Below are 25,956 nucleotides of genomic sequence, written 5' to 3'. Positions count from 1 at the left end.
ACGGCAGAAAGAGGCAACAACAGCCCTCCGGCCAGTCGTCCGGCCAGCCACAGCCTCCGTCAGGGCCTAGACCCCAAATTTGATGATGCGAACGAGGACGACTTACCAGTCAGGACTCTGGATCCTTCCAACCCTACCTTTTCATCACGTCTGTTCTCCTTCTATCGTGCCTGGTCCTGAATCACATCGGACAGTTGGGTGCTCCACACAGTAGAGAGGGGATATTCTATCCAATTCTCCTCCCTCCCGTCCCACCAGCCCCCCACCCTGTTCCTCTTCAGGGACCCCCTCACGAGCAACTTCTAGTTCAGGAAGTGCAGTCCCTCCTCGTAGTAAGGACAGTGGAGGAAGTTCCTCAGGAACTCAGGGTTTTTACTCCCAGTATTTCCTAATACCAAAGGTGAAAGGGGGCCTCAGATCCATTCTGGACTTGTGGCATCTGAACAAGTTTGTAAAGAAGCTCAAGTTTCATATGGTCTCCCTGTCCTCCATCATCCTCTCCGTGGATCCAGGTGACTGGTACGCCACCCTTGACTTGAAGGATGCATACTTCCATATCGCAATAATCCCTCAGCACAGACGTTACCTCAGGTTCGTAGTGGGTAACACTCATCTCCAGTTCACAGTCATGCCTTTCGACCTGTCAGCGGCCCCAAGGGTCTTCACAAAGTGCGTGGCAGTTGTGGCAGCTTTCCTGCGCAAGCACAGAATTCAGATGTTTCCCTACCTGGATGATTGGCTTATCAAGGGCCGCTCCAAGGCACAGACGGAGGCTCAGGTGGTCTTTCAGACAGACTTTTCTCGAGTTCTGTCTCCTGTTGATCAAGACCAAGTCTTCCCTGTCTGCTGTCCAGCAGATAGAGTTCATAGGGGCAGTTCTGGACTCGTCGCAGGCCAGAGTATTCCTACCGGAGGTCAGGTTTCGGTCTGTCTGATATTATCCTCGGTTTCTGCTGTTTCCTGACCACCACAGTGAGGAACTGCCTGAAGTTGCTAGAACACAATGTCTGCGTGCACCTATGTGGTGTGCCATGCCAGGCTCAAGCTGCGTCCTCTTCACTCCTGGTTAGTGACTGTGTACTGACCAACCAGGGACATGCTGGACTCGGTGGTGACGCTTCCCCGAGAGGTGATGGATTCCCTCCAGTGGTGGCTCGACCCGTGAGTGGTCTGTGCGGGAGTACCCTTCTCCAGCCCTCAGCCATCCTTTTCCATGGTGACAGACGTGTCAGATCCGGAGTAGGGGGCGCATCTCGGGGAATCTCAGGACTCGAGACCTTTGGTCCCCAGAGGACCTCTCCCTACACATCAACATCAAGGAGTTACAGGCTGTTCACTTGGCCTGCCTCACTTTCAAATAGCGGACAATACCTCGGCGATGTTCTATGTCAACAAACATGGGGCTGCGCTCCCTGTGCCGGGAAGCCCTTGCATTATGGGACTTTTGCGTACAGAACGCAATTCACCTAACGGCATCCTATCTCCTGGGGGTGCAGAACAGACTGGCAGATGCCCTCAGCCACTTGTTCCATAGTCACAAGTGGTCCCTTTGCCGAGATGTGGCATGCTCAATCTTCCGTCTCTGGTGTTATCCCCAGATAGACCTGTTTGCCTCGAGGGACAAAAGGAAGTGTCGAAGGTTCTGCTCCCTCATGGGGCACGCAGTCCAGGGTCTCTAACAGATGCCTTCCTCCTCTCGTGGGAAGGCGGCCTGCTTTACGCCTTCCCTCCGATCCCCATGGTCCACAGGGTACTCCTCAAGATACGCAGGGATCACGCTCGTGTCATACTGATAGCACCGGTCTGGCTGCGCCATCACCCCTCACATTGCCCCTACTCCCGGACTTGATCATGCAGAATCGGGGCAGTCTTTGCCACCTGAACCTGGAGTTGCTTCACCTTACAGCCTGGTTGCTTCGTGGCTAAACCCGGTGGAAATGCAATGCTCGCAGCAGGTCAGACAAGTCCTCAGTAGCAGAAAACCCCCTACCAGGGCCACATACATGGCCAAGCAGAAACGTTTTTCCATCTGGGCTGAACAGCAAGGACAGGCTCCATTGCTCGTCCCGATACCTCTTATCCTTGACTACCTACTCCAGTTGAGGTAGCGAGGACTTTCCCTCTCTTCGATTTGGGTCCATTTGGTGGCCATCTCTGCGTTCCACCCAGGAGCTGAAGGTAGTTCAGTATTTGCAAACCCATTGGTTTGTTGCTTCCTCAAGGGCCTGGATAAACTGTTCCTGCATATTCAACAACCAGTCCCTGCTTGGGACCTCAGTTTGGTCGTCTCCACCCTCACGGGGTCCCCTTTTGAGCCGCTGGCTACATGCTCTTTGCTATATCTCTCCTATAAGGTCGCGTTCCTCGTGGCCATCACCTCAGCCAGGAGGGTATCGGAACTCAGAGCGCTGACATCTGAGCCTCCATACATAGTCTTCCACAAAGACAATATCCAACTCAGGCCACACCCAGCGTTCCTTCCGAAGGTGGTCTCCCAATTCCACATGGGTCAGGACATTTTTCTCCCTGTGTTCTACCCTAAGCCACACTCCTCCAATGCAGAGCATATGCTGCATTCCCTGGATGTTCGCAGAGCCTTAGCATTCTATACTGAACAAACTAAACAGTTCGGGAAATCTACCTAACTCTTCGTAGCCGTGACCGACAGGATGAAGGGACTCCCCGTCTCTTCACAGCGTATCTCCTCATGGATCACGGCTTGCATCCACAAATGCTACAGTCAGGCCCAAGGTGCCTGCCCCGCCAATCACAGCCCACTCCACAAGGGCACAGGCCTCTTCCGCGGCATTCCTGGCTCAGGTCCCGACACAGGAGATATGCAGGGCTGCCATGTGGTCCTCAATCCACACAGTCAGATTGCACTATGCCATCACACACCAGGCCAGAAACGATGCAGCCTTTGGCAGGGCGATGCACCAATCAGCAGTGAATTCCGACCCCACCACCTAAATTCAGGCTTATGAGTCACCTGCTTGGAATGGACATGAACAATCACTTGAAGAAGAAAAAATGGTTCCTCACCTTTTTGTAACTGTTGTTCTTTGAGATGTGTTGTTCATGTCCATTCCAATACCCACCCTCCTGCTCCTCTATTGGAGGGCCGGCAAGAAGGAACTGAGGGGGTGGAGGGTTGGCGGGCCCCTATATAGGGTGCCATGGAGGCGCCACTCCAGGGGGCACCAGGGGCGACCCTATTGAGGCTGCTAAGAGAAAATTTTCCGGCTGGTATGCACGCGGCGCGCACACACCTGCTTGGAATGGACATGAACAACACATCTCAAAGAACAACAGTTACAAAAAGGTGAATAAACGTTTTTTCTCCACCTTTCTAGACTACTGTACCCCTTTCAGGAGTCTGATTTGTCTTGTGTACCCCCAAGTTTCATCTCATTTTAAAACTACTTGCTTACAAAATCAAACATAAAAATACAAAAGTGTCACAACACACAATTACTGACAAATTGCTTACTTTCTAATTTTTACCATATAATTATAAAATAAATCAGTTGGAATATAAATACTGAACTTACATTTCAGCATAGTATAGAGCAGCATAAACAAGTTGTGTGAAATTTTAGTTTGTAATGATTTCTCTAGTGCTTTTTATGTAGCCTGTTGTAAAACTAGGCAGATATCTAGATGTACCCACTGGAAGACCTCTGAGTACCTCCGGGGGTACATGTACCCCTGGTTGAGAACCACTGGACTAGATGATCATGTGGTCTCTGTAGTCAGATGTTTGGCTGTGTGTGTTCTCTCTGTATGCCGTCTCAGCTCTGTGCAGACAGCTGGCGCTGTAGGTGTCCAATGACCACAAGATCCGTTAAAATACAAAGGCACTAGGTTAGGTTTATTGCTGACAAAGCACCGTCCTAGCTCCTTGGATGCCTGTGACAATGGATGCAGCTCAGTCAGTGATAGGACTTTCCACTATCCCCTAAGTGGCCACATTCCCTCTGAAACTCCATTTTATACACCAATAAAGGCTGAGAGATCTGGGTTTACTTAGTCTGCAGAAGAGAAGAGTGAGGGGGGATTTGATAGCAGCTTTCAACTACCTGAAGGGGGTTTCCAAAGAGGATGGAGCTCAGCTGTTCTTAGTGGTGGCAGATGACAGAACAAGGAGCAGTGGTCTCAAGTTGGAGTTGGGTGGTGAAGCACTGGAATGGGTTACGGGAGGTGTGTGGAATCTCATCTTAGAGATTTTTTAAGGCCCAGCTTGACAAGCCCTGGCTGGGTTGATTTAGTTGGTGTTGGTCCTGCTTGAGCAGGGATTGGAAATGACCTCCTGAGGTCTCTTCAACCCTAATCTTCTATGATTCTAAGTATCAGAGGGTAGCCGTGTTAGTCTGGATCTGTAAAGCAGCAAAGAGTCCTGTGGCACCTTATAGACTAACAGACGTATTGGAGCATGAGCTTCTGACGAAGTGGGTATTCACCCATGAAAGCTCATGCTCCACTATGTCTGTTAGTCTATAAGGTGCCACAGGACTCTATGATGCTACGTTATCTATCTCCTTCCCCTCCCCCTTGACATGGCTAGTTGTCACCCATTACCTTGTACGTTTGGTTCGAGCAAAACATCTCTATCCCTCATACTGTCATCTTGACCTTATCTTTGAGAGGTCAGCACGTTCCTGTTATCTTTGTGTTAATATTGAGGTGTTGTGGAATCATCCTTTTGGAATGTTTGCACAAGTGTCCTGAGCCTAGCACTTCTTAGGAATGTGTGTGTTTTTGCAATACGCTTGCAAGCAGACAGAGCCTGACTTGTGCTCACAGCCTGTCTTTGCATTATATCAGCAGAGCTTGGCCACTACTTCAGTTCAGGCCTATGATACTTGGGCTTCTGTCTTAGGCTCTCTTTTGACTACAGTCTCTTCTGGCCTTAGTCTATGGGTACGTCCAGACTACCTGCCGGATCGGCAGGTAGCGATCGATATGTCGGGGATCGATATATCGCGTCTAGACGAGACACACTATATCAATCCCTGAACACGCTCCTGTTGACTCCGGAACTCCACCAGGGTGAGCGGCGGTAGCGGAGTCGATGTGGGGGAGCCGCGGCCATCGATCCCGCACCGTGAGGACGGGAGGTAAGTCGAAATAAGATACGTTGAGTTCAGGTATTCCCATAGCTGAAACTGCGTGTCTTACATCGACATCCACTGCACCCCACCCCCCCAGTGTAGACCAGGCCTATGAGTCTATTTCTTTTGGAAAAATGCTAAGGGGTATTCAGCTTGTATTGTATTAGCCAAGTGACTTGGTTATGTAAGTACACATGTATGAAGTCTGAGTTTCCTCTGTTTCAGAGAAGGTGGCTCAAAAGGAGAAAGATCATTCTCAGTTTCCATGACCTGTTAATCATCCCAATTACTGTAGAACCTTGGAGTTACGGACACCTCAGGAATGGAGGTGGTTCGTAACTCTGAAATGTTCATAATTCTGACAAAGACTGCCTGGAGTGGGGGCTCACAGCTGTGCCAGTGAACTTCAGTATCTTCACCTCCTAGTCTGGCAAGTGGGTGTGTGCACAATCAGCTGGTTCTAGCCCCCTGGATGCAAGGGTGACGAGTGAGGCACCTGGGCTACGGTGGGTCAAGTGTCGCCTTTTTACAACTGAGCTGCTCCTCCAAAGCACAATGTGCAGGGCTGCAGCTCCAGCAGCAAACACTCCAGGCCAGGTTCCAGCAGCAGCTCAGTGTCTTCCCTGGGTTCAGACTGTGCATGCAAGTTTGTCCCCCTCCTGGGCAGGGGGAGGCGACCTACAGGAAAGTAGTGCAGACCCCAGCACTGCTCCTGCTCTGCCTGCTCAGGGGCTCACAGCTGTGCCTGTGAAACTTAGCATCTTCACCTCCTACCTGTAAGTGGCTGCCCCCTGTGTGGCAAGTAGGGAGTGGGGCTAGGGACAGGCAGCACAGATGTGCCTACCTTTAAGATGCAATACAGGCACACTACAGTATTTGCTGGTAGTTTTTTTTGTGTGTGTATGTCTCTGCTGCTGCCTGGTTGCTTACTTCCAGTTCCACATGGAGTCTGGTTGAGCGGTCAGACTGTAATTCTGGTGTTCGTATCTTTGAGGTTCCACTGTATAACTAATTCCATTAATGCCTGATCCAGATAATCTTTTAAAAGGTCCAAAATCCCCATTGATTAGGGGTCCCTAGTGGTGGTCTTTGAGTTGGGTTTTTGTTTTCTTATGCGGTGCTGTACGTGCTTTTGTACTTGCCCATTGTGCACCTACCTTTTTGTTTTCCTCACTTTCAAGTCTCTACTTCGCTTCTCCTTGCCTTCTGTTTATTTGCAGTTATTTCCCACTAATTCATTTACTACTCTAACCAGTCCATCTTACTGAGGCACATGGAGGAATATGCACTCCATTATATCCTTGTCTGCCTTGTCTCTACAGGTGTGGGACCTGCTCTCTATTTTGGAAGACTTCTCTACAATGTAAAAGATCTTTCACTTAAATATTTGTTACTACTTAACCTAAATTCACTCTTTCTCAACTTCATCCCATTCTCTGAGCTCATACCCCATTCTCTGAGCTTATACCACTTTGACCCATTCTAAATAATTTCTCATTCCTTTGTGTTTATACTCTACAAATTTTTTGGCCTATCTGAGCAGGATATCAGACTAGATCGGGTAGGCAACCTATGGCACGTGTGCTGAAGGCGGCACACAAGCTGATTTTCACTGGCAGTCACGCTGCCCAGGTCCTGGCCACTGGTACAGGGAGCTCTGCATTTTAATATAATTTTAAATGAAGTTTCTTAAGCTTGGGGGGAGGGATAGCTCAGTGGTTTGAGCATTAGCCTGCTAAACCCAGGGTTGTGAGTTCAATCCTTGAGGGGGCCACTTAGGGATCTGGGGCAAAAATTGGTCCTGCTAGTGAAGGCAGGGGGCTGGACTCAATGACCTTTCAAGGTCCCTTCCAGTTCTAGGAGTTTGTTATATCTCCAATTATTAATTTAATTAAATATTTTAAAAACTTTATTTACTTTACATACAACAATAGTTTAATTATATATTACACACTTATAGAAAGAGACCTTCTAAAAACGTTAAATGTATTACTGGCACGCAAAATCTTAAATTAGAGTGATTAAATGAAGACTAGGCACCCCACTTCTGAAAGATTGCTGACCTCTGGACTAAATTATCATAATGGCACATAAAATCTATGAAAATATTTAGTCTGTTCTCGATTAACTTAGCTAAGATACACACTCAGTGTAATATATCCTCCTGTTGTAGGTCCACCATGTTGTAACAACATCCAGTTTCAATTTAAAATTGGTCAGTGATGGAGAATCTACCACAACCCTTGGTCAATTGTTCCTCTCACTGTTAAAAATATATGCCTCATTTCCAGTCTGAATTTGGCTAGCTTCAACTTCCAGGCATTGGATCTCTGCTAGTTTGAAGAGCTCATTATTAAATATTTGTTACCCGGGTAGGCACTTATAAATTGTAATCAAGTCAACCTGTAACCTCTTTAAGATTGCGTTCCTTGAGTCGGTCAGTATAATGCATGTTTTCTAATCCTTTAATCATTCTTGTGGCTTTTCTCTGAATCAATGTCCTTCTTGAATTGTGGACACCAGAACTGTACACGGTATTCCTGCAGTGGTCACGTCTGTATTTAGCACTGATAGGACCTCACTGCTCAAGATTTCCCTGTTCATACATCCAAGGATTGCATTAGCTTTTTTGGCTAACAGCATCACACTGGGAGCTCATGTTGAGTTGTTCATCGTGACCCTCAACTCTTTTTCAGTGTAACTACTTCCCAGGATGGAGTCCCCCATCCTGTACAGAATGGCCTACATTTTTTGGTCATAGATCTATAATTTCTTGTTGGCCATATTGATTCATTACTAGATGGAAATGTAGAATTAATAATAATGCAGAAAAGGTAAGTGTTCCATAAATTTGTTCTGTATTTGAGAGCAAAAAAAAAAAACAGGCGATATAGTCTCATCATAGGGTGATAACATTCTTTCTATTCTACTAGTATTTCTGGAGGATGTTAACAGAAGCTACTAAAGTGATACACGTTTAAATCAGGAAGTTCAGATAACTTACGTCCAGCAGTTTTAAAAGACTGAGGAGCTTGCTGGACCATTAATGTTGATTTTCAGTAAGTCTTGGAGTATTGAAGTTCCAGAAAACTGAACATTTTCAAAAAGGATAAATGGGATGACCCAGATGATTATAGGTCTGTCATCCTGACATCTGTCTGTGCAAGGTAATAGAGTGGCTGATACAGGACTCAATTAAGAACTAAAGGAAGATAATATAATTAATGCCAATCAACATGGTTTATGAAAATATAGATCCGACGAAGTGGGTATTCACCCACGAAAGCTCATGCTGCAGTACGTCTGTTAGTCTATAAGGTGGCACAGGACTCTTTGCTGCTTTTACAGATCCAGACCAACACAGCTACTCCTCTGATACTCAAACAGAGTTGTAATCTCATTTAAAAAAAAAACAGCAGGTCTGCTTGATTAAATTAATAGTGCTGATGTAATAGACTTCTGTAAGACATTTGACTTGGTACGGCACAACATTTTCATTAAAAAAAAATAGAATATAAAATTAATAACACAACACACACCAAATGGATTAAAAACTTGCTAACTGACAGGTCTTAAAACGTAACTGTAGTCAGGGAATTGTCATTGAGTAGGTCTGTTTCCAGTGGGTTTCTATGGGCTTGGTTCTTGGTCTTATGCAATGTAACATTTTTGTCAGTGATCTGGAAGAAAACATAAAATCATCATTGATAAAGTTTGCAGAAGACACACGAACTGGGAGAGTGTTAAATAATGAAGAGGGCAGGTCACTGATTCAGAGCGATCTGAATCACTTGGTAGATTGGGTGCAAGCGAACAATGTGCTTCTTAATATGTCTAAATGTAAATATATTCATCTAAGAACAAAGAATGTAGGCCGTACTTTCAGGATGGGGGACCGTATCGTAGGAAACAATAACTCTGAAAAAGATTTGGGAGCGGTGGTGGATAATCCTCGGAACATATGACACAGTGGCCAAAAGAGCTAATATGTTCCTGGGATGCAAAAACAGGGGAATCTTGAGGAGTAGGAAGGTTATTTTAGTTCTGTGTTTAGTACTGGTGCAACCCTGCCGCTGGAATACTGTGTCCAGTGGTGGTGCCCACAACTTGAGAAGAAAGTTAATAAATTGAATAGGGTTCACAGAAGAGCCATGAGAATCATTAAAGAATTAGAAAACATGCCTAATCGTGGTAGACTCAGGTGCTCAATCTATCTAGTTTAACAAAGAGAAGGTGAAGGGGTGACTTCATTCCAGTTTATAAATACTTACCAGGAGAACAAATATTTGTCTAGCAGGGAAAGGTATATAACATACTCCAGTAGCTGAAATCTGAAGCTGGACAAATTCCAACTCCAAATGAAAATTTTTAACGGTGAGAATAATTAACCATTGTAACAATTTACCAAGGGTTGTGGTAGATTCTCCCTCTCTGACAGTTTTTAAATTAAGATTGGAGGTTTTTGTAAAATAGCTGTTCTAGGAATTATTTTGGGGGAGTTCTATGGTATGTTTTTTTAATAGGAGGTCAGACTAGATTATCATAATGGTCCCTTCTCGCCATAGAGAATCATAAAATATCAGGGTTGGAAGGGACCTCAGGAGGTCATCTAATCCAACCCCCTGCCCAAAGCAGGACCAATCACCAATTAAATCAGAGTATATGAATCTATGTTGAAAAATGTTTGCTTGCTCCCAGCTTAACAAGCAATCCTGATCACTGTGTTTCAGTGACCTGTCCTCTTCATTATTTTCCCCTCCCATTTTTTATATAATTGCCAAACTTTTATCAGTGGTGATTTTATGTCGTATTCCAGGCCATTGATAAAAATGTTGAATAGTATAGGTCCAAAAACTATCCCTGGACCCCCTTTAGAAGTACACCTGCTTGATGATGATTCCTGGCTTAAAACTATATTGAGACCTATCAGCCAGTTTTAATCCTTTTCATATGTGCCATGTTAATTTTGTATCATTCCAGTTTTTAATAAAGTGTGGTACCAAATCAAATGCCTTACAGAAGTCTTAAGTATATTACATCAACACTATTATCTTTATCAACCAAACTTGTCATCTCATCAAAAACAGATAGTTTTTTATAAGCTCTGTTTTCCTTAAACCGTGTTGATTGGCATTGTCATCAGATCCCAGAGGGATGTAGCAGTCCTTGCAGATCAAGTGCCACCTGGATCAAACTCTAGCTAGGCCCTTAAGATAGTCTGGCTGGATGTTCAGTCTTTGTTCGTCACTGGTGATCTGGGTCACCGAAAGCTTTGGTGGTGCAATATGTGATTGCTAATGGTGTAGCGGCATTCCTTGGTAAACCCTTCATAATTAATTGGTCGTCCATCCTAATATGTATGTACCAAGAAAGCCACCAACACCAAATCAGTGCTGATGGAAGTGATTCCTCGGTTTGGCTACCAGTATCTTCATTGTTGGTCTTATCCTGCCACTTAATATTAAGCAGCTGACAAAGATGACAAGAATCAAAAATGTCATTCTGCCACACTTTAACATTCCTCAGCACCCAGGCTTCACTACTGTCCTTTCATTCTTTGTTAACCGAGATCAGTGATAGGACTTGCATTATTTTTCCTGGGATCATTTTGAGGTTGACAGTCCTGTATGGGTCGTTCTGCAGATACCTCATGGAGAAAGCCATGAGGCCCCAGTCGCATCCAGGCCATGGAACCCCACCCTATACTTCAGCTTCATTCAACAAGGAGTATGCCTCCTGCTGCGAAGTCCAACTCCAGTGTGGGAGCATCCACCTCCACTGATCTCAAGGTGGGACCTTGTCGGGAAGCTAGGAAGCACTCTCATCCATCATTATGGATGTATCCTTGGTAGGCTGAAGAGCCCACGTAAACAACCACACAGCACAAAGGGTGTTGACATCTTGAGAATCCAGGATGCACATCAGTATACTGGAACTATGGACAGAATGGAGGATGTGTGAGTCTTTTCTCTCATTCATCTGCTTTCACCATATCCCTGTAATGTCGGACAAGACTACGACTGACTTCTACATCAACAAGCAAGGGGGATCAAGATCTGCCTCCCTGTGCATCACCCTGTCAGCAGATACTTTGCACTTGACCATGAGTGGCAACTTTGCAAAATGCTGCTGCATGACATTTTTCACTCTGTGGGGAACCGAAACTAGAGAGAGATTTGCTTCTTACACAGACAGCAAATGCACCCCATATTGCTTCAGAGGAGCCCTAGGTTACTTCTCCCATTGTAATGCTCTGCTTCTTACCTCGTCAGGCCAGTTCAACTATGCCTTCCTTCCACTGTCGCTTCTTCCACAAGTTCTACACAAGTTCTGACTGGACAGAATGAGGGTCATCTTGATCACTGCCTTTTGGCCCAAACAATTCTGGTTCCCCAACCTCCTGCTTATGTCATCTTGCCCACCAATTATACTTTGACATTCCCCAAGCTCCTGACCCACTGCAATAGCAAGATCAAACACCTCAATCCACAGCCGCGCCACTTCAGGTGCATGGGCATCATGAAGTTTAAGATTTTGTCAGTTATTTGTAGTAGAAGTCAGGGACAGGTCACAGGCAATAAACAAAAATAAACAGAATCCATGACCTCCGTGACATAATCTTAGCCTTAATTATAGATAGGTGCCAAACGAGTCAGTCATCCAGTTCTCTAATGGTGTTTGGTGTCCTGCAGCAGACACCAACTGGTACCCCATCTTGTGCTTTATCTGTTAGGACATGGATCTATAAGCATTTGACATCATTTGCTTCTGAGTTGTTAGTGACACAGAAATAGGTAATGCCATTTTTGACAGAGTACCACTCTCCCTACCGTCTTGCCCATGCAATCCTTCCAGCCTCTTTGCTTAAGCCTCTTTCAGTTGTATTCTTTGCTCAGCCTGAGCCCATTATCTTAACTCCTCCTTGTGTTGAATGCCTTCATCTTTGTAAGGAAAGGCCATTCTCTATAAGCCAACACCAAAATTGCTTGCGTCTTGTATTGTGAAAATACAGTTTCTGTAAATCTCTCCTCTTTTTTTCCACTGTTCATGTAGGTCCACAATAGATCATGTATCTAGGAAACAACTAACGAATTGGATAACTAACTGCATTCCAACATGTTGTGAAATTGCTTCTTATGGTTCCATATTTGTTTTGCACCTACCTGGGATTCACACAGTTTGTTAGGTATGAAGAATATAGAATGTACTTCTCAAAATTACAGCACTTACTCTTTAAGTATAGAATGAATTTTCTGAGAATTTACAAGTCAATTGGTTAATTAGTTTAGGAATTAAAATTAATGGGTCTTCTTTAAGAAGCTCAGCACTCTTTTCCTAGATCGGAACAGAACACGGATGCTTCACACTTCTATTTTTTGTATTAATTTAGCACCTTAGAGCCCTTGTCATGGACCAGGATCTCAGTGGACTAGGTATTGTACAAAACACTTGGCAGAGATTGTCCCTGCCCCAGAGAGCTTACAGCCTAAGCTCATTTATATAGTTAACTGAGTGAGATCTGACATGGGCTACATTTGAAGAATTTATTTTCAGGATTATCGATTATTTTTTCACCCATTCTTCATAACTGAAAGTTTCTCCTTCAGCTGATGAATCATGTTCTGCTAGAAAAGTCCATATAAAACAGCTATTTTTCAAATTGGCTGAAATCTCTCATTGTTCTCAAGGGATTGAGGTCATAACTTGTCCACAGTTGGGTGGGTCTCTTGAGAGCGGCATCTATCCTCCTTTGTTCTTGATGGGACAGAGGCTATAGGCAGGTCTTAGCAAAGATGGCTCCCCCCCCCCCCCCTTTGGAAACAGTGGTAATCAGAACCATTTTGAATGAGAACACCTAAACTGAGGCCTGCTGTGGACACGCTCCCATTGAGAATAGTGGAAGAGTTGTCATTTAAGAGGGCAGTTCTCCATACATTTCTCTGAAGATTTTTATGCACCAGCCTCAGCTGACAGAAACTTTTAGATATGAAAAATAATGGTAAACAATACCATTAATCCTAAATCTTCCATTTCAAAAGCTGTCCAATTGTACCAAATCTACTCAGCAGAGAGGAGAATAGGAGTAACTGGGCCGAGGATTGCCCCATAATAACACAAGGGGAAAAAATAATCAAATGTGTCTTTCAAATCCATTTCAATTTTGGACAAGATACACTGAAATGTCTCTCTCATATTGCTAAGGCATGGCATTTCTATAGGGAAAGATTGTAGGAGTGTATTATGTGCATTTCTTAACTCGGCATGTTGGGATTTTGGAGTTAAGAGTAAACATAGACTTTCCTACGTTTATAATGCTTGATTTGGGAATTATTATAGCATCCCAGTAATGTATATTATCCTCAGTTACTTACTTGTATTCTCAACCTTACTTCCGTCTTCAGGTAATTTGTCTGGGAATGTAAATAGGTTTACAGCTTCAATTCTAGAACATCTTGAAGCCTGTTCCCTCAATTTGTGGAGTTTGTAAAGCATGCTGTATGTAGATTCCTGTATCTAAGATCTACAAATACAAATCCTGTTCAGTGCAAACCTCCAGTTACCATTAATATTGCAAATACAGTCTAATGGAGGTAGGCTTCCAACTCATTAAAAGTCAATGGGGTTTGAGTGCCAAATGCCTAGGCATATTTGAAAAATACTCGAAATCAGTTGTGTGCTTTGGTAAGGCTGTCCTAACTGAAGGCCACACTAACTAGTTTCCATGAAGAGAGCGTCCACTGTGGAAGTATTTAATGAAGGACAAAATGAAGGTGTTCTGAGTTCTGTACACTCCTGTATTGGCTTTATAGAACCATGCTCATCCCCCTTTCACCATGCTTATATCCAGAATTGCTGCTTGCAGGTAGGTGGTCAGGAACTTTGAGCTAGGGTTGTGTTCTGTTTGTGTTCTTCATATATCTATTGATGAAGACTGGGCTTTCAAAGGCAATCTTTTTGCTTTATTTCACTCACTGCAAAGTCAACTTTTTTCTTTCTCTTTTTATATTTTTCTAGTGATGTTTACTTATCATCAAGGGACAGACAGATACTTGACTGGCATTTTGCAAATCTAGAATTTGCTAATGCCACACCACTGTCTACACTTTCATTGAAGCACTGGGACCAGGTACCTAATTAATAAATTCTTGAAAATAGTACTCATAGATTTAGCACATGCATTTCATTCTGACATGTTTCTGTATGTTGGCAAGGATTTCTAAGAGATTTAAATGTCATGTACCTCAGCATTATCCCTTCAACTCTCATTCTGGATTCTATGGGATATTAACAGAGTTCCTGAGAGTTCTGGATATACCCAAACAGATTATAATTAATTTATACTGTTATATTTGTTATGGGAAAATAGTCTATACCAATTATTTTACCAGTAATACTAGGGATTTTCTTCTCCTAATTAAGTTAGGTGCAGCACTTTAAGTGGAAAAGTTCCCCATTTATTTAACTCTATACTGATTGATCTATTTTGGTTATAAACTTATATATTTTTATATATTTTATTTTAGGATGATGATTTTGAATTCACAGGCAGTCATCTGACTGTGAGAAATGGATATTCCTGTGTGCCTGTAGCCTTGGCAGAAGGGTTGGATATTAAATTAAATACAGCAGTTCGACAGGTTCGCTACACAGCTTCAGGTAAATCAAGCTCTCTAACTTCATAAGTTGCACTACCAAGGTGCACTGTCCTTTGATAATTGCCTCTGTTCCTCACTCACAGGATTCATACATTCTTGACACCATGAGCACAGAGCCATAGAAAAGCAAGGCCTGTAGGGCTTGAACTATTTAGGAAGCTTTAACAGATTTACAAATAATAATTTTTGGTTGCTTGTTTCTTTAGTTGTGTGGGCTCTGCATCATGTTGCAACTTGAGTTGCTCATGTCCCAAGTACATCCTGACCTGCTGATTCCCATTCATAATGGGATTAAGCTAAATGCAATAAGGGGTTTTGGTAAGCATCCTAGCCTATGCTGGTTCTGACGATAGAAATTCAGTGGAAGAGCATTGTGCTACTCAGAAATGTCCATCACATTATTCTCCACGGCACAGTTCTGTTGGTGCAGGATTTGCTCTGTGGGCCTAAAATGAGACCATGGGTAGAATCATAGGCTATGTCTATACTAAGAACCTTACAGCAGCACAGCTATACCGCTGCAACTGTGCCGCTGCAAGGTCTTCAGTGGTAGCTATGTTGGCGGGAGAGCCTGTCCTCCTGACATAGCGCTCTCCACACAGGCGCTTTTGTCAGTCGGTGCATACCTCGACTGACAAAAGTTTTACCGACAGAAGTGCTAGTGTAGACATACACAAAGTGTTAGAAGGGACTGCAACAGTCATCTAGTCTAACCCTCTGCCAAGATGCAGGATTTGCTGTGTCTAAATCATCCAAGACAGATGGATATTCAGCCTTCTTTTGAAAACTTCCAGTGAAGGCCCTTCCACAACCTCCGTAGGCAGTCTGTTCCATTGTCCTACTGTTTTTACAGATAGGAAGTTTTTCGTGAGATTTAATCTAAATGTGCTATGTTGTAGTTGGAACCTGTTGCCTCTTTTCCTGCCCTCTGTGGCAAGAGAGAACAACCTTTCTCCATCCTTTTTGTGGCACCCTTTCAGGCATTTGGAAACTGCTATCATGTCCCCCCTTAATCTTCGCTTTTCCAAACTAAACATACCCAGTTCCTTCAGCCTTTGCTCATATGACTTGCATTCCATCTCTTTGATCATCTTTATCGCTCGCCTCTGGATCGTTTCCAGTTTCTCTACATCCTTTCTATACGTTGGTGACCAAAATTGGACACCGTACTCCAGCTGGTTATCATCTAACCAGTGCTGAGTAGAGCGGTACTATCACCTCCCGTGACTTGCATGATGTACATCTGTTTATGCAACCTAAAATTGCATTTGCTTTTCTTTCAGTAGCATCGCATTGCTGACTCATGTTGAGGTTGTCCACCATAGCTCCCAGATCCTTCTCAGCAGTTTGCAACCCCCCCGGTAGCTTTATCATCTGCAGACTTGGTCAGTGTACTCTCTGTTCCTACATTCAGGTCATTAATAAAGGTGTTAAATAACACCGAACCCAGAACAGACCCCTGTGGAAACCCACCTGAGTCCTCCCTCCAGTCTGACATCATTCCGTTAATTACTCTTTGTTTGCGGTTGTTTAACCAATTCTGTTGCCACTTAATGATAGTTCTGTTGAGCTTGCATTTCTCCAGCTTACTTATCAGAATGTCATGTGGGACTGTGTCAAAAGCCTTGCTGAAATCCAGGTATATTATGTCCACAGCATTCCCCCTATCCACCTTTTCAGTTACCCTGTCAAAGGAGAAAATCAAGCTGATTTGGCATGATTTGCTCTTAGTAAATCCAGGCTGGCTACTAGTGATTACTCTTATATCCTCCAGGTTTCACAAATTTAGGGTTTTATACATTGCTTCCCAGGTATCAAAGTCAGGCTGACTGGTCTGTAGTTCCCCGGCTCCTCCTTTTTACCCTTTTTTAAAGATTGGCACTATGTTAGCTCTTCTCCAGTCTTCCAGGACTTCTCCTGTCATCCATGAATTTATAAATATTATTGCCAGTGGCTCTGAAATTATTTCAATTAATTCCTTCAGCACCTTCAAGTGAATAGCATCTAGCCCAACTGATTTGAATTCATTCAAATTGGTCAGAAGATCTAACGTTTTCTTTACCTATCCTGATTTGCATCTCTTCCCCTTATTGTCTATGGTAACTTCACTAGTCATCCGATCATGTTATTTTTTGTGAGAAGGCTGAAGCAGAGTACACATTGAGCAGCTTTGCCACCTTATCTTCTGTTAGCAGTACACCTTTTCCATTGAGTAGCGAGCCTGCACCATCCCTGATCTTTCATTTTTGTCTGACATACTTGAAGAACCTCTTCTTGTTGTCTGTAACATTTCTTGCCAGTTGTAACTCATTCTTTGCCTTGGCTTTTGTGATTTCTGTACTCTTACGGGAGCTGTTTAAACTTAACCTTTCTCATCTGACTTCTTGATTCTGTACCAATTCAAAGAATTTTGTGATTTCAAAGAGATACTTTGAGTTCTGAGATCTCTTTGGGTGAAATTCTTGGATTTTCCTGCACACTCAAAGCATTGTTCTGAAGAAAGTAATGTTGGTCCCAAAGCATCCTTAGTTCCAAACCTGCCTAATCAAGCTGTCCCACTTCCCTCTGATGCCAATATCCCTCCCTTCCTGAAGGGCAAGCAGCATAGTTCAAATCTGTTACCAAGCACTATACAGGGCACGGGATATGCTACAGATCTAGTAATGAGTCAGCTCAGATATGTCATGCTGATTCAAAAGTTCCAATAATAGAGAGAGTCGTCCTTGGTTTCAGAGCTTCAGGTTCTGTGGCCTTTCCTTTGGTTATTACAAGTCTTCCTGTTATTTTTGAGTCATAGAATCATAGAAGATTAGGGTTGGAAGAGACCACAGGAGATCATCTAGTCCAACCCCCTGCTCAAAGCAGCACCAACCCTACTAAATCATCCCAGCCAGTGCTTTGTCAAGCCGGGCCTTAAAAACCTCTAAGGATGGAGAGTCCATCTCCCTAGGGAACCCATTCCAGTGCTTCACCACCCTCTAGTGAAATAGTGTTTCCTAATATCCAACGTAGACTTCACCCACTGCAACTTGAGACCATTTCTTCTTGTTCTGTCATCTGCCACCACTGAGAACAGCCTGGCTCCATCCTTTTTGGAACCTCGCTTCAGATAGTAGAAGGCTGCTATCAAATCCCCTTGTGCTGAGGGTGGCTTTGGAGCTGGTGGTTTCCTCAGCTCCATTGCCGGTTCCAAGTCTGTATATGTCACTTGTTAATCAGTCCTTTGCCTTCTGGGAGGAGAAGGCACTTGTTTCCAAGTGTGATGGAATACACTTTGCGTTCACACCCTACATACTACTGTAATAATCTTTGTGCAAAATATGCCTGATAAAGTATCATTTAAAAGATGATAACTTGCTAGTCAATCTCACAGTCGAGAAATGTATGTAACAACATTGTTTGCAAAGTTATAAAATTCCTCTGTATGATGATGTTAGCACATGTTCCAAAACCCACAGTCCTTCCCAGGCAGAAGTCAGCAAACAGGTCTGTCCTGAGCAAAGGAATGTGTGTTTGACTTAATTTGCATTTTCACAGTCATCAGGCAGAAAGAAGGAAGGTAGGAAACATGCATATAAGCATACACAGGTGAAAGAACCCAGAGCAGCATCCTTCTATCCCCAGTTGAGAATAAGGAGACTTGCTTTTCAAAAGGAGTGAAGCTATAAAAAAGGAGGGGGCAAACACCAAGTTACTACTTTCTCCTTGTCCATCTCCCTCTTTGCACCTGAGAAGACAAAAGAAACAACCACTGAACTCTGAGCAAGGGGTTTGGAAGTCCTCGAAGCATGTGGTCAGAAACTTAGCTTTGAGTCTAATATAGGTAATATAGTTTGAATCTAATATAGTATGGTTTGAAAACCGTTCCCAGAGAGTAATCATCAGTAGTTAACAGTCAAGCTGGAAGGGCATATCAAGTGGGGTGCTGCAGGGACGGGTCCTAAGTCTGGTTCTGTTCAATATCTTCCTAAATGATTTAGGTAATGGCACAGAGAGTACAACTATAAAGTTTGTGGATGATACCAAGCTGGGAGGAGTTGCAAGTACTTCAGAGCATAGGATTAAAATTCAAAATGATTTGGACAAACTGGAGAAATGGTCTGAAGAAAATAGGGTGAAATTCAATAAGGACAAATACAAAGTACTCCACTTAGGAAGGAACAATCAATTGCACACATAGAAAATGGGAAATGACAGCCTAGGAAGGAGTATTGCGGAAAGGAATCTGGGGGTCATAGTGGATCACAAGCTAAATAGGAGTCAACAGTGAAGTAATTCTTCTGCTTCATTCCAAGCTGATAAGACCTCAACTGGAGTATTATGTGTATTTCTGGGCACCACATATCATGAAAGATATGGCCAACTGGATACAGTCCAGAGAAGAGCAAAAAAAAATTATTAAAGGTGTAAAAAACATGACCTATAAGGAAAGATTGAAAAAATTGGATTTATTTTGTCTGGAGAAGAAGACTGAGAGGGGGACATAAGTTTTCAAGTACACATGATTTTTACAAGGGGGGTAGGGGGGATTGTTCTCATTAACCTCTGAGGATAGGACAAGAAGCAATGGGCTTAAATTGCTGCAAGGCAAGTTTAGGTTGGACAACAGGAAAAACTTCCTAACTGTCAGGATAATTAAGCCCTGGAATAAATTGCCTTGGAGGTTGTGAAATCTCCATCATTGGAGGTTTTTAAGAACAGATTAGACAAACACCTGTCTGGAATGGTCTAGTTATTATGTAGTCCTGCCTTGAATGCAGGCGACTGGACTAGATGACCTATTGAGGTCCTCTGCAGTTCTATGATTCTGTCATTTGTTAGGCACCAGAAAGTGTTTTATCTTTGTTTTTCTTTTATGCCTCATTACTTGTAGTTAATAAACTTGTTTTATTATTTTATGTAATCAGGTGTAGGGCTGTCAAGTGATTAACTAAATTAATCACTTGACTAAACAATAATAGTAAAATATTTATTTTTGAATGTTTTCTACATTTTCAAATGTATTGATTTCAGTTACAACACAGAATACAAAAAGTGTATAGTGCTCACTTTATATTTATTTTTAATTACAAATATTTGCACTGTAAAAAAAGAGATAGTATTTTTCAGTTCACCCAATACAAGTACTGTAGTGCACTCTCTTTATCATGAAAGTTGAACTTTCAAATGTAGAATTATGTACAAAAAATAACTGCATTCATAGAATATCAGGGTTGAAAGGGGTCGAGTCCAACCCCCTGCTCAAAGCAGGACCAATCTCCAACTAAATCATCCCAGCCAGGGCTTTGTCAAGCCTGACCTTAAAAATAAAACAATGTAAAACCTACAAGTCCACTCAGTCCTACTTCAGCCAATCAGTCAGACAAACAGGTTTGGTTACAATGTGCAGGAGATAATGCTGCCTGTTTCTTGTTTACAATGTCACCTGAAAGTGAAAACAGATGTTTGCATGACACTGTTGTAGCCGGCGTTGCAAGATATTTACGGCCCAGATCTGTTAAAGATTCATATGTCCCTTCATGCTTCAACCGTCATTCCAGAGCACATGCATCCATGCTGCTGATGGGTTCTGCTCAATAACGATCCAAAGCAGAGCAGACCAATGCATGTTCATTTTCATCATCTGAGTCAGTTACCACCAGCAGAGGGTTGATTTTCTTTTTTGGTGATTCGGGTTCTGTAGTTTCCCCATCAGAGTGTTGCTCTTTTAAGACTTCTGAAAGCATGCTCCACACCTCGTCCCTCTCAGATTTTGGACGGCACTTCAGATTCTTAAACCTTAGGTTGAATGCTGTAGCTATTTTTAGAAATCTCATAGTGGTATCTCCTTTGCGTTTTGTTAGATCTGCTGTGAAGATATTCTTAAAATGAACATGTGCTTGGGTCATCATCCAAGTAAAATATATGGCAGAATGTGAGTAACAGGAGACATACAATTCTCCCCCAAGGAGTTCAAGCACACATTTAATTAACTCATTTTTTAATGAGCATCATTGGCATGGAAGCATGTCCTCTGGAATGGTAGCTGAAGCATGAAGGGGCATACAAATGTTTAGTGTATCTGGCACATAAATACCTTGCAATGTCGGATAAAAAAATGCCACACGAAAGTCTGTTCTTACTTTCTTGTGACATTGTAAATAAGCAGGCAGCTTGTAAACAAACTTGTTTGTCTTAGTGATTTGTCTAAACAAGAAGTAAGATTAAGTGGACTTGTAAGCTCCTAAGTTTTACATTGTTTGTTTTATTTTTGAGTGCAGTTATGTAACAAAATTTGAGATTGCACCACAGTACTTCTATGAGGTGAATTGAAAAATACTATTTCTTTTGTGTATCATATTGAAAGTGTAAATATTTGTAATAAAAATATCAAGTGAGTGCTATACACTTCGTATTCTGTATTGTAATAGAAATCAATATATTTGAAAATGTAGAAAAACATGCTAAACATATTTAATAAATTTCAATTGGTATTCTATTGTTGAACAGTGTGATTAATTGCGATTAATTTTTTTGAGTTAACTTTGTGAGTTAACTGTGATTATCGACAGCCCTAATCCAATGTGTTCAATTTAGTGTCTGGGTAACTCCGTTTAAGGTGGTAAGACATTGTGTATTATTCCCTTAAAGCTGTGGGTCGTGACCCCATTTTAATGCAGTCGTGAGGGCTGGTGTTAGACTTGTTGGGGCCAGGGCCTGAAGCCCAAGCCCAAGCCCTGCTGCCTGGGACTGAAGCCAAAGCCTAAGCGCTTCAGCCCTGGGCAGCAGGGCTCAGGTTACAGGCCCCCCACCCAGGGCTGAAGCCCTTTTGGCTTTATCCTTCGTGCTTGGGGTGGTGGGGCTTGGGCAGGCTCAGGCTTCTATACGACCCTCCTGGGTTGTATAGTAATTTTTGTTGTCAGAAGGGGGTCACAATGCAATGAAGTTTTGAGAATCCCTGCCTTAAAGGGATAATGGACTTAATATATTTGGACTGTCCAGGAGAGGGCTGAGCAGCAGGTTTTGTACATTTTTGCGGGGGAGGAGGGTCTGGGAATGGGGGTGTGGTGGAGTCACCCTGCAGAAGTAACCGGGGCTGGTAAAAACCAGAGTGTAACTCAAGTGTGGCTGGTAGGTAGCAGTTACACAGAGACACCCGGAGTGTGACTTGCATGCTGAAGGGCTGTGAGCGGCCCAGGTAGAAGCTACTGTAGCAAGGCATTTTAAGGCACTTAAAGTTGCAGCGTAGTGGAGAAATGGCCGCTCCCCAATGTTCCCTCTAATTTTTTCCATCCATGTGCAGAATAAATTTTATGTGCACTGAGGTATGTGCAGATGTTCACTGCCGGTAGAAACAAAAGACCTAGATATAATATATATGTTTAAAAAGTTAAATAGGGATAATTACTCCATCCAGCACAGGTTAGGCATTTTAGAACTCACTACTCACAGAATTAAATGTAAGTGTAAGAGAAATAAAAATTATGAAATGCAGAGACCAGTCAAAACACTAAAATAACACACTTTGGAAGAATAAAATTACAGAGAATATATGTGCATTGCAGGAAAGTACCAAGAAGTAACAACAATAATACAATATGTGTTGGGAGTTGAGTGTGAGACACTGTGTGTATGTGTGTGTGACGGAGTGACACAGAGACTGCGTGTGCGCTAGGTGCTGGGAGAGTTTCTGAGATGCCCTGCGCTGTCTCTTTAAGACTCTCTCTGAAAGTTCTACTGCTCTGATCTGAGCCCCTGTTGTCTCCCCTCCCGTGCTCTGCGGAGATGGGGTACATGGGGAGGTGGGGGAGAGTGTGCGTGTGCAGGGCCAGTGCAAGGATATTTTGCGCCCTAGGCAAAACTTCCACCTTGCGCCCCCTCCCCCTTCTCTCCCCCCGGAGCATCGCTTATTATAAACTTCCAATAATTAATACTGCATAATGTGGCATTATTAATTAGAATTAATACAGAGAGGGAGGATTTGGCCCATGAAACAATAACTGTATTAAGTTGCGGCCTGTGAAAAAGTTTGAGAAACCTTGACTTAAATTTCTTTGACATGATGTAATATTCAGTATTGCCAACTTCAAACATTCAGAACTCATGAGTTGAGTCCCCACAAAATCACTCGATATCTGACCTATCAGTCCTCATCCTCAAAGGAAACCTGCAAAACACTTTTCAAAAGATGAGCCTGGGAGCTTGAATTAGCTCCAACCTTCCCGGCTCCCTGAACCGCGAGGCCCGAAGCAATTCCCCCCCCGCACCCCCAGCTCCGGCAGCTGCTGCACTGGGGAAGTGCCTGACCAGGGGCGCATGGGCTGGAGAGCTGCGGGAGTCAGGAAAGTTGGAGCCCGGGAAGGAGGCGGCTACACTCTTGGATGCCACCCGCCGGCTCTGTCCCCTGCAAATTGCCAGAGCCCTCCAGCAGGGGCAGTGGCGGCGGCGGCAGCTCACACGCGGGGAAGCCGCAGAATCTGAGCGCGGTAAGGGGGGGACCAGAGGGTGTGCCTGGCCTGACCGCAGCCTGGCAGCCCCCCGGGGTGGGGTCCTGCAGCGGATGCATGTGGGTGGCAGTCCCCGTGCATGCCCCCAGCTCCCCCCTCGCCACACTCAGGCTCTGCGGCTCCCAGGAGCAGGCTCAGGGCTCTGCACCCAGGCGACAGCAGTGGCTTACATGCCTGGGAGCCGCAGAGCCTGAGCGCAGCAAAGGAGGAGCCGCGGGGGCGGGGGGGGAGCATGGGGGCTGCCATCCGCATGTATCTGCTGCAGTCTGCAGGAGCATGGCTGCTCCCTGCTGGTGACGCTGCCACCTTTGCAGGGCTGCTGCCCCCCTGCGACAGCTCCTTCATAGCTGGGGCTCACCACTTTTTGGCGCCCCCAACCACTTGCACCCTGTGCGACCGCCTAGTTTGCCTAGTGGTTGCACCGGCCCTGTGTGTGTGAGAGAGTGAGTGAGTGTGAGCTTGCTGCTGGGGAGATCTCAGAAACAGTGCACTGTCTCTTTAAGAAAGGCACTTAGCCACTCACTCTTCCTTGCAGCAGCTCCGAGTCCTGAGCCAGGCTGTCCCCTGTCTGCCCTGCTCTGTGGAGATGTGGTACAGGGGCTGTGGAGGGAGGGGGACACCCTGACATCCGCACCCTTCTCCCCGCCACTCCTTCACAGCTCCCAGGATGATCCTGGGAGCAGCTACAGAATAGAGCAACATGGGAGGAGGGGCACCTGAACACATACTGCCAGCTGTGTGTGCTCTGCTATCAGCTGGGTAGCACTTAAATCTCTCCTGTGCAGCTGCTCAAGCATGCAATTTACAGGGACACAGCTGCTTACTGGTTTGGATTGTACCCTGGAATGTCACACCAAGATCTCTGATCTCAGAGCTGTTCAGGAGATCTTTGAAAATCCATCTCATCTGGCTCTTGAATCAAAGTTCTTTTCGGTTTCTAAAAGAACAAGTTCTGCTGCTGAAATCTGTTTCTGAGCTGTTCTGGTATCTTGGGGATGCCCTTTCCTTGTAGATAGGTTTGCCCGTTGATCATTGTGACCCTTCTGATAACTACCATCACCTGCATCTCCCTCTCCCTTAATGCCGTCTTTAGAATGTGTCTTTAGGATCCTTTGCCAATGCTAATGATTCCTTGTCAAATTTTGGTTGCAAAAGAGAGGGCAAGGATGATGTGCAATCCAAGCATAATGATACTAGGCTTATATAATCTACTCCAGGGGCTCTCAAACTGGGGGTTGGGACCCCAGAGGGTGTCACAAGTTTATTGCATGGGAGGTTGCAAGCTGTCAGCCTCCACCCGAAACTTTGCCTGCAGCATTTATAATGGTGTTAAATATATTAAAAAGTGTTTTTAATTTATAAGCACGGGATCACACTCAGAGGGGTCACTGGTACAAATGTTTCTGAGAACCACTGGTCTACTCTGTAGTGATACAACGGGATGGAGAGAGTCAGTTTTGTTTTTAAAAAAAAGTTTTTAATCTGATTTGAGACCACAAATAGTAAAATACCTTGATCGTAATATGGTTATTTCGTTATACATAAGAACGGCCACACTGGGTCAGACCAAAGGTCCGTCTAGCCCAGTATCCTGTCTTCCGACAGTGGCCAATGCCAGGTGCCTCAGAAGGAATGAACTGAACAGGTAATCAAGTGATCCGTTCCCTGTTGCCCATTCTCAGCTTCTGGCAAAAGGAGACTCGGGACACCATCCCTGCCCATCCTGGCTAATAGCCATTGATGGACCTATCCTCCATGAATTTATTTAGTTCTTTTTGAACCATGATGTCACTACAGAGTTGATAAAGGATTGTTTGGGTGTTTTTAACTACATTTTTTACCTTCACATGAGGGATTTCTTAATTTCATGGGATTCTAATGCTTGATTTTGGGACATTCCTGTAGTGTATTAATCACTGTTATGTACAGCGGTGGCGCCCTTTTAGCACAGCTTGTATCCAGGAAAGAAAGAGTTAGGTTGGAAGAGAAATAACAAACACGGGCTATTGTTCTGTTTATGTGCAGTGGCTAGAACAAAGGGAGCGATGGTCCATACCGTTGTTGGTGCTGTGGCATTGTTAGTGTTGCTGGTCTTGGAGCTCCGGTGTTAGCTGCCCCAGCAGAGAGTGCAGCTTGCCGAGTCAGCAGACTTCAGAGTCGTTCATAAAAGATAACCATGTCTGGGTTTGTGTTGAAGGCACTCAGCCATGTTTATTGTCAGCAAAGCACAGCGCTAGCACCCTGTGACTTCTTAATTTGTACGTTGATACAAACAAGTTACATATTACACTCCTGGATGTTAGTTACCACACTTATATCTTGTACCTGCTAGATCAGGGGTGGACAAACTTTTTGGCCTGAGGGCCACATCGGGTTTCCAAAATTGTATGGAGGGCCGGTTAGGGGAGGCTGTGTCTCCCCAAACAGCCAGGCATAGCCCAGTCCCTGCCTCCTATCCCCCCCTCCTGCTTCTCACCCCCTGACAGCTCCCCCGGGACTCCTGCCCCATCCACCCCCTGTTCCCTGATCACACCCATACCACCCCACCCCTGACTGCCCCCTACCACTCCATCCAACCCCCCTCTCATTCCTGACTGCCCCCTGGGACCCCGCTTCATCCAACCCCCCTGTTCCCCACCCTCTGACCACCCTGACCCCTATCCACATCCCCGCCCCCTGCCCACCACCCCCGAACTCCCCTGC

General features: G+C 44.3%; 1 protein-coding gene across 2 annotated transcripts in view; it reads left to right on the top strand.

Moving 5' to 3' along the window:
• The window catches only part of KDM1A (lysine demethylase 1A), a 156,906-nt gene that overhangs the window by 93,683 nt on the left and 37,267 nt on the right, over positions 1-25,956 (top strand). For both annotated transcript variants that reach the window (XM_032782919.2, XM_032782918.2), the window contains 2 exons: positions 14,127-14,238; positions 14,636-14,768. In XM_032782919.2, coding sequence (XP_032638810.1) covers positions 14,127-14,238; positions 14,636-14,768 — 245 coding nt within the window. The remainder of the gene's footprint in view (positions 1-14,126; positions 14,239-14,635; positions 14,769-25,956) is intronic.

The sequence above is a fragment of the Chelonoidis abingdonii genome, chromosome 25 (assembly GCF_003597395.2).
Source record: "Chelonoidis abingdonii isolate Lonesome George chromosome 25, CheloAbing_2.0, whole genome shotgun sequence".
Taxonomy (NCBI): Eukaryota; Metazoa; Chordata; order Testudines; family Testudinidae; genus Chelonoidis; species Chelonoidis abingdonii.
This window is presented reverse-complemented; position numbering and strand designations above follow the sequence as displayed.